The sequence below is a fragment of the Macaca thibetana genome, chromosome 9 (assembly GCF_024542745.1).
Source record: "Macaca thibetana thibetana isolate TM-01 chromosome 9, ASM2454274v1, whole genome shotgun sequence".
Classification (NCBI taxonomy): Eukaryota; Metazoa; Chordata; class Mammalia; order Primates; family Cercopithecidae; genus Macaca; species Macaca thibetana.
In genome coordinates this window covers 71,242,869-71,258,038 of record NC_065586.1, presented here as the reverse complement: position 1 = coordinate 71,258,038, position 15,170 = coordinate 71,242,869, and the positions used below count along the sequence as shown (strand labels likewise).

At 40.2% G+C, this 15,170-nt stretch overlaps 2 protein-coding genes across 3 annotated transcripts in view; both read left to right on the top strand.

The window, feature by feature from the left end:
• NRBF2 (nuclear receptor binding factor 2) overlaps positions 1-15,170 on the top strand; it is a 1,206,382-nt gene that overhangs the window by 435,048 nt on the left and 756,164 nt on the right. The gene's annotated exons all lie outside the window — the stretch shown is intronic.
• ZNF365 (zinc finger protein 365) overlaps positions 1-15,170 on the top strand; it is a 28,199-nt gene that overhangs the window by 1,103 nt on the left and 11,926 nt on the right. For both annotated transcript variants that reach the window (XM_050803059.1, XM_050803060.1), the window contains exons 2-3: positions 908-1,663; positions 13,076-13,256. In XM_050803059.1, coding sequence (XP_050659016.1) covers positions 921-1,663; positions 13,076-13,256 — 924 coding nt within the window. In that variant the 5' untranslated portion in view covers positions 908-920. The remainder of the gene's footprint in view (positions 1-907; positions 1,664-13,075; positions 13,257-15,170) is intronic.

Below are 15,170 nucleotides of genomic sequence, written 5' to 3'. Positions count from 1 at the left end.
TGCCTACCTGGTTCACACATTGACCATCCCTAGAGGTTGTCTCATAAAATAGCATCTGAGACAAGACAAATCCATCCAGAACCCTCTATGATAATAAAAATCTTGGCCATGGCCCCACTTATGTCAAATGGTATTTGACACATTGGGTCCCCAGGTTTCAGGAAAACTCACATATGGGGTCTATTATTGTTATGATAAGCACTTTGGTTTATGTCATCACAGCAATACTTGAAGGAAAAAAAGGCAAAAATTTCAGGGTGAAAAATGTTCAGCTGATTGTAGGCTTAATGCCACTGTGCATGGCTTGAGTAATCTTTCCTGTACTTGAGGATAGGTCCCGAGCTTGCTGTCTTAGGACCCATTTTGACAATTCATGTGAGTTTTCATATATTCTTGTGTTCACGCATCTCGGATTGTATCCTTAAAATGGGGCATGGTTTTGCATTTAGTGTGCCAAATTCAGGAGGGCAGGAAACTTGAATTCCACTTCTGGATCTACCACTTTCCATCTGACCTTGGATTAATGGCTTTACTTCCTTGCTCCAGTGTTCTCATCTGTGAAGAGGGGATGTTACTCACCTTTTTGATTCTAGGTAGGAGATGGCAAACTTTTTCTGTAAAAGTAGTAAATATTTTAGCTTTTAGGAGCAGAATCTCAGTCTCAGTTACCACTGCCATTTTGGTTTACAATAAATAATACAGAAATTGATACAGCAGCAGTAAATAATGCAGAAATTGATGTGGATGGATTTGGCCCATGGGCTGTAGGTTTTAATTGCAACATGAAATATTCTATGCAAAAGTCACTTGAAACCAAAAAACCTCTGCTGTCATGGAGATAAGCAGCAATCATTTTAGTAGTGTGCCTTTCAGCAGACATGTAAACTACCTATTTTCCCCCTCCCAGGACTTTTAGAGTAATGCAACAGAAGGCTTTTGAGGAAAGCAGATATCCCTGGCAGGAGTCCTTTGAGAATGTTGCTGTGTGCCTGCCATTCCGCTGCCCGAGGTGTGGAGACCATACCAGATTTAGAAGCTTGTCATCCTTGAGGGCCCATCTGGAGTTCAGTCACAGCTACGAAGAAAGAACCCTCTTGACAAAATGCAGTGTCTTTCCATCCCTCAAAGACACAGACCTAGTCACTTCCTCAGAACTCCTGAAACCGGGAAAACTGCAGAGCAGTGGCAACGTGGTAAAGCAGAAACCGAGCTATGTTAACTTGTACAGCATTTCACATGAACATTCCAAGGACAGGAAGCCATTTGAGGTGGTGGCAGAGAGGCCTGTGTCCTATGTGCAGACCTACACTGCCATGGACCTCCGTGCAGACTCCCTGGATGGGCCACGGTCCGGTCCCGGACTGCCCACCTCAGACACCAAAGCTTCTTTCGAGGCACATGTCAGAGAAAAATTCAATCGAATGGTTGAGGCTGTGGATAGGACCATTGAGAAGAGAATTGATAAACTCACCAAAGAGTTGGCCCAGAAAACTGCAGAACTATTGGAAGTTCGGGCAGCTTTTGTGCAACTGACTCAGAAAAAGCAGGAAGTTCAGAGACGAGAGCGGGCCCTGAACAGACAGGTGGACGTGGCCGTGGAAATGATAGCTGCACTGAGGCAACGCCTGACAGAATCAGAGGAGGAGCTTCTTAGGAAAGAAGAGTAAGTGTTGCTGACGGGATGCTAACCCCATTGCTTTAAGCAGCACCCCAATCCCCTTACAAACAAATGCTAAGCAAGGTTGATTTTTGCTATTTGCAGGTGCCTTGATTGCATTTCTTATTGATATAGTTGGACCAGGAGGCACAGGGCTTTGATATCATTTACCCTCTGTGTGCATGGTCTGCAACCCAGCAACAAAGTCAAATATCTAATTCCTTCTCAGCTGGGAATTTGTAAACTACAGATAATGTTTTTAGAGAGAAGACTAGCACAGCCTAGCCATGGGGGGATCCATTCCTAGCACCAAATGGCGTGCAAGGGTGAGTTGAATGGGAAGGTAGAAAGAGTGAGCTGAGTGAGCTCATCTTCTTGACAGTTTCTGTATTATAAAGTCAGTAGGGCAAGATGCTGTCTTAAGTTCAAAAATGTTTCCCCAGTATAAATAAGTTTGGTTTATTTGCCATGTTGTATTATCTGCCCAGATTAATTAAATGTTAGTAGCTGAGAATCCATTTAATTTAATTTATATTTGAGAGAAGCAGACATTAGGAAACCTAGAGGAAAGACTTTCTGATATTGCTGTACTTCTATGATTTAAGTTTGAGACTTGACTTTTTGGAAAATGACGTATATCAGATTAAGTTTTGCCCACTTGCAAAGAGTTGAGATAGGTTTTCACAAGTTGTAGATCATAGAAGCTATTGCTTGAGAAATCATCATACTTAGAGAAGCATTTCCTTATCAGTAAGTATAAATTTAACCCAAACTAGAAAAGTACACATAACAAGTCAGTGTATTTCTCAAATGCAGAATGTCAGATTTCGTTTTAAATAGAGGCTTAGAAATTCATGGAATCAAAGGACATTAAAATTGATGGAGTAAAACATCCTAGAAGGTAGGTTTCCAAATAATTTGAGTTCTATTATAGAGATCGATTTAATGTCATCCTTTCTTTGCCCTCTGGTACTCTTCTATTTTGTGTTGTCTATTAAAATGTAATAATTAAAACTTCCTGAGACACTCCATAGATTAAAGAGATCTTACTTGCTATCACGTAAATGCTTACATTCTACCTTGAAGGGAAGCCTAGACATTTTTTGTTCAGGCGAGACATTTTTTAAATTACGTAGTTAGGATGGATTTGAATCAGCCTCTGACTTGCTTTGCTCCTAGGGAAATAATCTCTAATGAAAAATGTTTCCCTTTTGGTTTCCGGTGTTTCCTGGTGGGAAGTTAGTGTCTAGACCCGTTAATGGCCACCAGGGTGACCTGCACCATGCTGTTGAAAAAAGGGCAGATGTGGTTACTCTATGCGTTAAGAGAGAACTAGAATTAAATTTGAAAATTTTTGCTTTATTCAAGAGCAGTGAGTTTAAAAGGCAACCAAATTAATTTTTTGAACTTATTTATTTGTTGTATTTTACTTACTAATTATACAAGTAATAATGAACATGAGATCTGGAGTAGTAGTTGCCCGGAGTGATGGGTTCAAAAATGCTTAATTGTTAAAAATATCTGACTAAATAAAAGTGGGTTATGCATGGGTCAGTTACATGTTATGGTTAATCCAAGGCTGCCACCTGAGCACCAGCTGAAAAACTAATACATGGAAAAACTTGAATAGGACAGAATTATATGTATAAAAATAGCTTCTGCAATCCAAGCACATCCTATCCTATCCTTCAGAGACAGCCACTGTTAAGTTCCGTAAATGCCCTTCCAGACCTTTCCTGTGTGCCTACAATTGTACACACACAGATTCCATTTTTTCTAAATGAAATTGTGACACATACTGTTCTGCCACTTGCACATTGAATTGTTTTCATTTTTAATATAATAGATTTCAGGCATCTTTTGTTTACTAAATACAGAGCTATACTACTCTTTTTGACTGTTGTGTAGTATTCCATGGTATGGATGCATCATGATCCATTTAACCAGTTTGCTATTGATGAATACATAGTTTTATTCCATTTCCCTGTATTAAAAATAGTGCCTTGGTTATTACCCCTGTACATGTTTGTTCACATTTTTGTGAGTATACCTGAGGATAAATTACGAGTTGATTTTTTTTTTGAGACAGAGTCTCACTCTGTCACCCAGGCTGGAGTGCAATGGCATGATCTTGGCTCACCGCAACCTCTGCCTCCCAGGTTCAAGCAATTCTGCCTCAGCCTCCCAAGTAGCTGGGGTTACAGGTGCCCACCACTGCACCCAGCTATTTTTTTGTATTTTTAGTAGAGTCGGGGTTTTGCCATGTTGGCCAGGCTGGTCTTGAACTCCTGACCTCAGGTGATCTACTGAAGATTACAGTCATAAGCCACTGAAGTGCTGAGATTACAGTCATAAGCCACCGTGCCCGGCCACAAGGTGATTTTTATATGTTATTTTTGGACTAACAGAAAAAAGCAATGATATTTAAAAAAGAAACGAAAAAGTATTTTAAATAAAAGTGCAGGGAAATTGCCTTAAACTTTTAAACATAAACCAAGTCTTCATTTTTTTAAAACATTCATTTGGGCCAGTCCCATCAGTTTCTATATTCACGTCTAAAATAGTCACTCTTTCTGTACATAAAGTGGGACTGAAAGAGTCTTGTTTCCAGGGAGGACACTGGAGCTCTTGGTCTAAGAATGGGACTATGGACAGCGCCCTCAGTGTCTGCAGCGTCTAGCCTCCCCACCCCCCGCCCCTGCCCTCTGAATGTAGTTGCAGAAGGAGCTGCCCACCTGTCACACTGTTAATACTGGGTTGATTTGACTGCATCTGCCTAGCTGGGCGGTGGGTGCCTCTTCCATCCTAACCACTACCTCAGAGAGCTGTGCCTTCCACCAAAGAGTTGGCCTTTCAGATAAGGGAAGACCCTATTTTGCCAAGGACCATACCAGGAGTTGTGCGCCCCTGCCAAACACTTCCATATGAGCTTCCTAGGCCCATTTGTGAGAGAAAGTAGGTTGTTAACAGTCTCATTCACAATTGACTTACACTCCAGGGACCCTGTGAAACACAGATAGTAGATATGGTTTCAAAAAAAGTAAACATCTATTATTTAAAATTCACATAAGCTTCTTTTGCTTATGGATTTTTTCCTTCAACTTTTAAAATCCTTTCTTTCAAGTTAAAATAAAAGGCCGAAAGGCTGCTTCTGCCCTGAGGCCATCTATAGGCTGAATCAGCCAGATTGCAGAAGTCGTACATATATACTCATAGCAGAGGAGGTTGTCTGAATGGAGAATACACTTGACCCTTGAACGACTCAGGTTTGAACTGTGCAGTTCCACTTAAGTGCAGAGGTTTTATTGTCTGGGCCACCATTGAGACAGCAAGACCAACCTTTGTCTTTCTCCTCCTCCTTTACAATGATCCATTTCCATTTAATGAGTAGTAAATATATTTTCCTTATGAGTATCTTAATCACATTTTCTTTTCTCCAGCTTACTTTGAGAATGCAGGTATGTAACACATGGAACATACAAAATCTGTGTTCATCATTTGTTTATGTTTTCAGTAAGGCTTCTGGTCAGCAGTAGGCTATTAGGAGTTAAGTGTTTGGAGGAGTCAAAAATTATACTTGGATTTTCAACTGCATAGGAGATTGGTTCACCTAATTCCCTGCATTGTTCAAGGGTCAACTATTTTGCACTTTTATACTGGTCGGTCTCATTGTATCCCCGTAGAAGGTATCTGCAGGTTTTGGAGTGCAAACCCAGGAGAGAAGTTGCTCATTGTCTTGACAAAGTCAGTGTAACTTTAAAAGTTCTAGTGAAACAGGTATTTACTTATTGAAGAGTATTCAGAGCTGTTGGGTAGTGCTGCCTGTAATCAGGTAAATCAATCCTGGAAACGTTGTGGTAAGGCATCCCTAACAAGAAAGGATGGAATTAGTAGCTAGGTTGCTGGCTGAGTTGGTCCCATGGGGTTTGGAAAATTTGAGTGGAATAAAAGTAATACAGAATTTACATATATACTTTTCTGCAATATGGTTGAAAAGTCCTGATTGAACATCAGTAATGTGCCCAATGCTGTGCGAGGTGTGTGAGGGGGAACATAAAATGCTTGCTGTCTTTCCCTAAAGTGTCTGTGCTCTGTATAGGAAGAATAAGGGATACCCACGAACATGCAAGGGGAGTTTTGAGAAGTGCCTCAATATAAGCCACAGTTTCAAGTTGGTAATACATTAGAGAACAGATTTTTCTGTGTGGAGAGGCCACACTGAGGAAATGAGGAGGAAAGGCTGAATTTGCACTGATGGCCAGAAGAGAGTGACCTTGAAGGGGCATCAGGGAGGGCTGCTAGAGATGGCCCCTGGGTAGACCATGTGATTTCTGATTTGAGAACCAGAAGGTTGCCCCTGTTTCCTGTAGGATAACACACTCATTTTATACATGCTGAAAATAAGGCCCAGAGCAGGGGAATGACTTGCCCAAGGATAGAGATTTAGTAGCAAAGCTGAACTTGGAATCCAATTTCTCTCTCTGCTGAGTGCTTTTTCCATTAGTTCACTGTGTCCCAGCCAGACTCCTGAAAATGTGATTTTTTTTCCCCAAAGCGTCAAGACTTATGTAATACTGAATGTGGCCCATTTTGGATGGGCTTGCTTCTTTGCTATTTTGAGAGGGCTGCCATGGTGACATCATTTATTTTTCTGATGTGATTAAAGAAAATGTCAGCTGGCATCTGAGGTGTAGGGAGCCAGGGGAAGGGTGGCATCATCAGTGTGGTCATGATATTAAGCTTCCAGAACACCCAGTCCAGGGCTTTTCACTTGACTCTCAGATGTCTTTGTTTAATCGGGGTAGGGCTTTTGCCACTGCTAGGCTTTGATCTCAATGAGAGGCCTCTTTGTGATTCCATCTCTAATTTCCATCCTACTCCCTTGCAGGCAGTGACACATAGAATCTGTTTCCCTTTCTCCTTCATCATTTGCCTCATTCCAGCCTAAAGCCATGCAGAAGACAAATCTTTATGAGTGTTTGCTGAGCAGCAGATACTGATCTAGGTTCCGACCATGGGATGGTAAACCAAATGCGTCCAGTTCCTGCCTTCATGGACCTTATAAACCAGAAGGGAAAACTGATGTTAAACAAGTCATTAGGGGGTGTGACAAAAGAGACATAGAGGGGTTGGCCTGAGCTAGGTAATGCCCATTTAGGTTTTTATCCAGAACTGACCTTGGAATGCTGGCCTTTAAAAGGCAAATCTGATTTGGTAACTTGCTTTGCACGACTAAATCCTCTTGCCATTTAATTCATTCCCATTTTTTGATCAGCTAAAGCAGTGACTAGGCAATGTAGTGTCCAGACTGATTCATAGCTAGGAAGCAGGCCAAGAAAAACATCACATTGGATATAGAGGTCAGTGGTGTGGTGAAGGGTCTGTTTGCTCCACATTGTTGGTTTGTGCATATAAATGGGGTCCCCTCTTTTCAGGCTGTGTTCCTTGCAGACTTACAAACTCATACAGAATAAACGAGATGTCAAGCATACCCTCTCAGGGTTGGCACATGGTAAAATTCGGAAACCCAGGAAGTTTTCGATTTCTGTCTCTGCATATTCTCTTTTCTCCACTCCCCTGCCTCCTACCACATCCCCACTCTATGCCCTTGGGACTCAGAATATAGTATTGGTCAACTTACAACCAATGAGAATAGTTTGATTTTCTCATTAGAGGTAAGGGCCAAGAAGAGTAGAGATGATCCATGCCTCCAGACGTGCAGTTGTTGTAGATTCAGGCCTGTGGTGCCCCAAAGAGAGGGCAGGAGCCGACTTCGTGCTATGGGTTTGCAGCCAAGCTCCCTGTGCTCGGAGGTGGTCGTCTCCTGCTTTGGGATTTGCCTTGTGGTTGACATTATGGTCTGTCTGAGGTGCTCTGTGATCAATAGCTAGACTATTTTTAGCCAGAGGTATTTTTACCATTTCATATTCCTCTGAAGAGGTTCATAAATCAGTCATGTAAAATGAAACTTAAATAACTTGGTGGAGCTTTGCCTTTGGGAGGAGAAGCTGATGTTAAAGTGTTTAAGAATAGAAGAGAGGCATCAGTTTTAGATCCCACCCCCTATTCCTGTAGGAGGTACCCGTAGGTTACTCATTGGTTTGATGCTCCAGTACTTGTCTGGAAAAGGAAAATAGAAACTTAAGGATATCTGTGTTGGTTAACGATTTTCAAGTAGAGATATAGTTGCACATTTCATGCATTCAGCAGAAATGCATTAATCCTGTATTGTGTGCTGGGCTCAGGTTAGGTGCAGGGGGTACCTGCAGACAGTGAAGGAGCACACAAGGTCCCGAACTCACTGATTTTATGGTCAAATGGGGAAATGGCACACTGGTTCATTGTGATGTGCATGGTGATAGGGTACAAACTTCTGTGGAAAACACAGTAGGCCATGTCATGTACACCTGGGCGTGTGTCTGAGAATACTCCCTGGCAAGAGAGTCTGAGGTTAGAGGAACAGTTAATTGATAATTAATTGTGGGGGCTTTGGAAGAGGAGGAGGAATGACCCTGGCAGAGAGAACAGCATATCCAAAAGTAAGCATGGCTCAGTGCAAAAATGAAGGAAGTTAAAATAGACGTAAGAAATGGTTTGTGGGTAGTAGATTATAATAGATGATAGGATCAGCGTGTTATCACTCATTAAAATGCATAGTTCAATGCCTATGCAAAATTGCAGTGAGCACCACAGTGTGCGAACACATATTTCCATTGATCTCTGCACGTGTTTCTAGGGTGTCTTGGTCACATGATAGCATGTCTTTGATTTTTCTGAATTAACCTGTCTTTAACCCATCTCAGAAGAAGTAACAGAGGATTCCATCTGTAAAAAATGAAATAATATTATCTATTTTTCAGACCATATGGTCCTCCCGTAAATGAATGAATGCATGTGTGAATGGATATATTTTCTAACTGAAGGTTTGGCTCTCTGGAAAGGACTTTTTCACTCATTGCTCCTCTTCTACTGTGTTGGTTTCTGGATACCTGTCAGTCTGACAGATTTCCAGATCTGGAAATCATTCTGCATCATAATGAGCTTCAAGGTCAGTTTCTTACGTTGTACTGGTATTTTTTTTTTTAGTGTCAAATATTGCTTTAAATTAGCGTGTTTTCTACTGAAGACTAAAACCTCAGATTTAATAATATTTGGCCTTTTTTTTTTTTTTTTAATGAAGAAGAAGTCAAAGATGGGGCCGGAAGTGGCTTAGAATCAGTTAAATTTCCCCAGCACTGGTCGGCACCCACACCCTGATTGAGTTTCACTCAGGTTGGCCCTTATCTTCTCATCTGGCCTTCCAGCTTTCACACTGTATTCTGAGTCACAGGGTTGAGAACCAGAAATAAAACCACACAAGTCTTCTACTGTTCTGTCCGATAGCATCATATTACTCTTCTTCTTAGTCACATTTAACTAGCTTTGTAATTACGTGTTTATTTCAGTATTTCCTTCTTTCATTGTTTGACTCTCTCACTACATGTATCCATTATATGCTAACGTAAATAACATATTTTTATGAAAAATAACTGTTTTCCCAAAAATAATTCAGTGAAAAGAGCGATATTGTTTTAAAAGTTTATGTGTGGCTTCATAGAAGGCAGCTGGACTTTGGTAGTTCCACATTCAGTCTGTTGCAAATTTGTTGATTTGGTTGAAACAGATGAAGAAAATCTAGTCTCCCACAGATACGTAGTAGGAAAATGGAGGGGTATTTTAATAGCCTTCTCAGATAATCGTGGATATTTTGCTTTGATGCTGTGCCAAATGTGACAGTTGGTATTTTCTTAAAGAGTCATTGCAATGTGGGATCTGAAACTGTATCAGTGAACATTTTGTACTTTCTTACCTTGAAATCTGTTGGTCTGTCTTGCACTTTGAATGGATATTTAATTGTTTGGAGTGTAATTATGAAAGAGGTTACAAATGCAATGTGTTTAACCCCTTTTCTTTTCCATTCAGAAAAACCCCAAGATTCTATGGGGAAATAAGAGGTGGTTCTGGATATTCATCCAGACTGAACAGGATGTAAATGAAAGGTGGATCTGAGATGTACATACATGATATTCCACAATTAGTCACTTGGTTTTGATACCTTTTTCATCTAACAAAGATACCCTATACAATCTCAGTATGATGAACTCCAGTCTTTGTCTTGTGTTTAACCTGTCTTTTAAAACAAAATCATAGTATACCATCAAGCTTGTTTTAACTGTTTTTTTTTTTCCACCTTAGTTAATGTAATGCATCTACAAACTGAAATTAGGTTAGCAGTTTGTGCCAGGTTGGTTGAAAAATACAGAGGGTATTAACTTCTCAGCTTCAGGGCACAAGATAATTGGTTGAGAGAAGTTAGAAAAAAGATCCTTCTTTTCTATAACAGCATAACATTCCGGGAGCGTATTAAAATTAATATTAAAAATTAATATTATCAGCATTAATATTAATTTTTAAAAGTTTCATATGGAACCACTGGCAAAATATTATGTGATTTAAAAATACAGCCACAATCATAAAAGGTGTTGCATTCAAATTTGTTCTCTTGCTTTTGTGATGCTAATCCCCTGAGATTAAACCATCAAATGTTGCCATCTTTGCATATGCTAGACTGCATAGCATGAGAGTCCTGGAATAGCAAATGTGCACAGAGATAAAAGACAGGAAAAAATATACTGGATATTGACAGTAGTTACTTCTAAGTGGTAGGATTTTGGGTCATTTTTAGTTTCTTGCTTGTCCTTTATAAACATTAATTACAACAAATACTTATTCAATATTGTGTGTCAAACACAAGTGCGTTGAGTGCTGGACTTAGAACAGAGAACAAAAGCTGATTCTGTCCCTGCCCAGTTGAGTCTTCCAAAAGGTCAATTTTTATATTTTCCTTAATATATGTGAACGATTTCCATAATAAGATATAGGAAATATCGACCAAAATGAATTTTTAAAAATGGTACTTTTTTTTAAAACTTTTGATTGTTTGCCCTATAAGTACAGTTTGGAGTGATATTTAGTTATCCTAAATATCACCCAGGAAACCTCTACAACAGGCTTGTAGAAATTTGGATTCTCAGACACCAAATGAATTGAAGCCTTAATGTTGGAAATAAGAAGTATTTTCCTGTGGTGCATTTCCAGAATACTCCATCGCAAAGGACCTAAATCATAAGCAAGAACCACGAAAGGGCTGGGGATGCATTCACATGGGCCTGCCACTCCTTTGCTGCTAGTTAAGGTTTGTGGCTCAGGTAGGACAGATCAAAGTGAATGACGGTAGGGCTTAAAAATTGACTTGTGTTCATGGCCTGAATAATGAAGACCTTGAAAAGTACACATCTTCTATGGAGGGCTAATATGGAAACATCTGGAAATAAACTTGCAACTTGATGATTGAAAAAATTCTTTTCCAGAGGGACTCTTATTTCTTCTGTGTGGATATTTCTTAGCTACTGAAAGATGATGAAATTATTATGGAGTTAGGGTTTATGTTTGATCCTGGATAGGAAACTAGAAAAAACGGGGACTGGTATCACTAGCATTTCTTTGAGTGAATCATTATTAGAGCCAACCTGTTATCTGTTTTTATAAATATGTAATTCCCAAAGTTTCATAGAGATGTGTGATTCTATAGGAAGTGTCAGAATAAGTTTCAGTATGGCCAAGTGTGGCGTAATATATTTGTGAGAGAAAAATCATGACTAATTGTAAAAGTGGCACACTGACTGGTAGTACAGAAGAAAAGAGCTGGAAGTCACTACCAGCTGTTTTGCAAAGATCTTATGTAAAACTCTGACTTCCTGAACCAGACTTCCCTGCAGTTCTACTCTCAAGAGAATTATAGAGCTCAGTGGAAAATAAAGATCAAGTGGAGGTTGAGAAGATGCAGAGAAGCCAATGAATTTAATTGACTGTCTAGAACAACTGAATGAGGTTAGATAAACAAAAATTAGCATTCACGAATCAAAATTGAAAGAGCTGAAAGGACAGAAAGTAGAGTCTTTAGAATCTTGGGTAAGTTAAACATGGCAAAAACAATGAGAGGACGTTCCTTGAAGATTGAGAGAGATTTTGGAGACGCCTAAAGGAAAGACTACCCAACGGATAGTAAAATTATGGAACTCATTAGCTCCAGGGAGACTGGCAGAACATACAAGGGTGATGACTAAAAGGATATTCATGGCTTCTTATTAAGTGAAGACAATATGGTGGAGAGAACTCTGGCAATATACACCTATTCATAGTGGTGATTACTGGGTCCTCGGCCTGGGAAAGAGGGTGTGGAGAGAGGGGAATTGAGAGTTGAGGGCAAGGTAGGAAAAGAAGGAAAACTGTGAGTGTATGTGTGCTTGGGTGGGTGTGTTTGGGGATGAGTGTGATGCTCATGAGGATGGCTAACAAGATAATGGTGGTGGTCTCACGATAATGGAGTTTCAGGTGATCTTTCCTTTTTTATATTTCTAATGGGTTATTTGAATTTTTTAAATAAAGAGCTTATTTATAAATCAGAAAAAAATACTATTTTCGTATTTCCATTAAAAATGAAAGCAAAATATAAGATGGTAAGAAAGTTATTAGAATTTTTCTGGATTTGTAATCTATTTGTGAATTATGTAGTTGAAGTTTTTTGCTCAGCTTCTTACGGGAGGGCAACCCATGCATTGCTTCTCTTATGTCAGCATTAGAATAGTTTTCCTGGTGGTCTTTGGGTTGACCTCATGGTAGCTGTATGGGCTGTTTTGTTCTTAGCTGAAAAATGTACTTTTGGACAAGATGACTCATTTGCTGTGCTGTTTTGGTGCTTAGCTTGGTCTCTTGCTCCTATACTTTCTCTCCCTGTAGAGTTTTCTCTCTCAATCGCCTTTAAAAATCCAAGTCAGAGCTTGTCTTAAAAACAATGCATCCAATGGTTTCCTATCTCATTTGTAATAAAACCGAAAGTCTCACAGTGACCTGTGAGGCCCTACCTGGCTCCCTCCTCCATATAACCCCTTACTGTACCTCATACCCATCTGCATGTCCCTGATTTGCTCTTCCTAAACACCTGCATGGCTTCTTCCTCAGGTCTCCGTTCAAATGTCACCCCATTCAAGAGGTCGTTTCTAACTTTGCTTTTTAAAATATTATTCACTCCTTTCCTTCCTCTGTCACTGTCCCCTTGCACCCAGTTTCAATTTTCTTAGCACTTATGACCATCTGACATATATTTATTTGTATGTTTTATAGTGACTATCTTCTTCTACTAAAATACAGTCTCTAAATGTAATCACTAAGAGGTGATTACCTCTTTCGTCATTGCCATGGAGTACTACTGCCTAGGGTGGTAACTGACAAATAGTAGGCACTCAATAAATATGTGTTGAATGAGTGAATTCCTTGCCTCATATTTCCATTTTGTGTTCTGACATTTTTGCCTTACAGAGAAGTTGTCACATTCAACCATTTCCTGGAAGCGGCAGCTGAGAAGGAGGTTCAAGGGAAAGCCCGGCTCCAGGACTTTATTGAGAATCTGTTACAGCGGGTAGAACTGGCAGAGAAGCAGCTCGAGTACTATCAGAGCCAGCAGGCCTCTGGCTTTGGCCGTGACCTCAGCGGGCACGTGGTGAGTCACCCTGGACCGGCCACCAAGTGTAAGGTCCCTGTGCTTGGTGAGAATGGGCTGAGGGCAGAGAAAAGGGAGCTGGGTGACTTGCAGGGACTCTCTACACATCATTTGAGAGTATTGCCCGGGCCATGCCTATATTGTGGAAATGTTACCTGGGAGTCCAGGACGCCTGGAAATAAGGTAAATGCTGCATGTGCCGTTTCCAGTCCCTCTTCACCCTCCCACTCCACACCATGCTGAGTTGGTAGAAATATATATATATATTTAAATTTGTAAAATAGATGAAGTATCCAAAGAAATCATTCATTTCAATTTTGATGTTCAAGTAGCTCAGAAGTTATTATCATGTTTTGGAGCTCTTCAAGAGAATCTTATGAATTCAGTAAAGTAAAATCAAACCACATACACATTTTTTTTTTCTTAATAGGGAGGCAAACACTGTTCAGCAGTCTCTACAGGTTAAAATTCTTCATATAGATTTTCAAAAAGACTGAAAGATTCACAGGTGATAGTTCTAGGTTAGATTCCTGCATATAGTTTTGCATATAGTTTCAGGAGTTTAAGAAATGCCTAGAGCCCAGATGAGATCCCTGGATGTGGATAAAGATCCTGGTTCTCATAAGTGGCTTGATCAGGATTCCCTTGGTCTCGTTGGAGGGCAGAGGGAGGTACAAATAACCATACTCTAGGTCGGCAGGGGGGCGGGGGCAGGTGGTCATATCTGCCCTCTCTACAGTTCCCTACAACAAAGCCAAGGAAAGATTTTTGGATGCCCCAAAGCAGTTTATTTATAACATTTCCATTACTTATTGAACTTTATTTATGCTTACTTCCTTCCTAGAAGATTTTTAAATGATTTTTTTTCTTACTGCTTCCACCCCTGCAGCAAATGGACTCTATTATAAGGAAAAGAAAAATAGGCAACAACATTTATGCTAATCAAAAGATTAGCAAGGTTGCTACTGGTTGATTAAAAAGTTTACTTAGAGCTTTCTGGAAGCCAGGGTGAAAAGGCAACATGATTAAATAATAAAACTAATTGTCCAGAAGAAGGAATGAGATGAAAGGCAGGTGGATAAAAGAAGGAACAGCAGAGAGGAAGGACGGAAAGAAATGAATAAATCCTACATGGTGCTTGCTGTAATCATATACACTTGGCCTTAGCGCAGCTCAGTGATATAAGCCCCAGAACTTTCCAGAACAAAAAGAGACTGGAAGGAAGTGTGTTACATTTGTGAGGTTTGAGGCACTATTTTCAAAGCAGTCTCATCCATGTAACATATTTATTATTTTCTGGGTGGATGTCTGTGGTCTTCTACATGAAACGCTTCCGAGGGGGAAGTCACGTCACACCTTGATCCCTCTCCGTCGCCTCCTTGGGAAACCATGAGAGTGTCCAGCCTTGATTAGCTGTGGCTGGAGGGACTATCTGAGCTTCTTTCTGCCATCTTCTTTCATCCTGCCCTCTCAAGAGAGGGTTGGGGCATGAGGTTATGGTACCCAGATGTGAGGTGAAAAGGCCTAAAAATACCTGGCTTCCGGTTGATTCTTACCCTGCTTCTGACTGGGCAAGATAGTTGGTCTTCGTGGGCCTGTAGTTCTTCTGTAAAATGAAGGGGTTGGATTCAGTGCTTTCCAAGTTGTTTTGGCCTCTTAACTTATCTGAGCATCACCTGACTTTCATGGTTAGGAATTCTAAAATTAAAATGTAGCATTGACACTTTCATATTTAGAATTATAAGTCATCCAGAGCTAAGAAATGTATGAAATCTTCCGACACTCAGTCAAGAGGAATCTCAAAGAGAGGAAACAATGGAGGGCAAGGAGGAAGAAAGGAAGCCCATTCATTCTCTCTTTTAAAATTGTTTTTGCTCACCTCTTTTGCTTAGTTTATTTTTTTAGCTTGAAAGT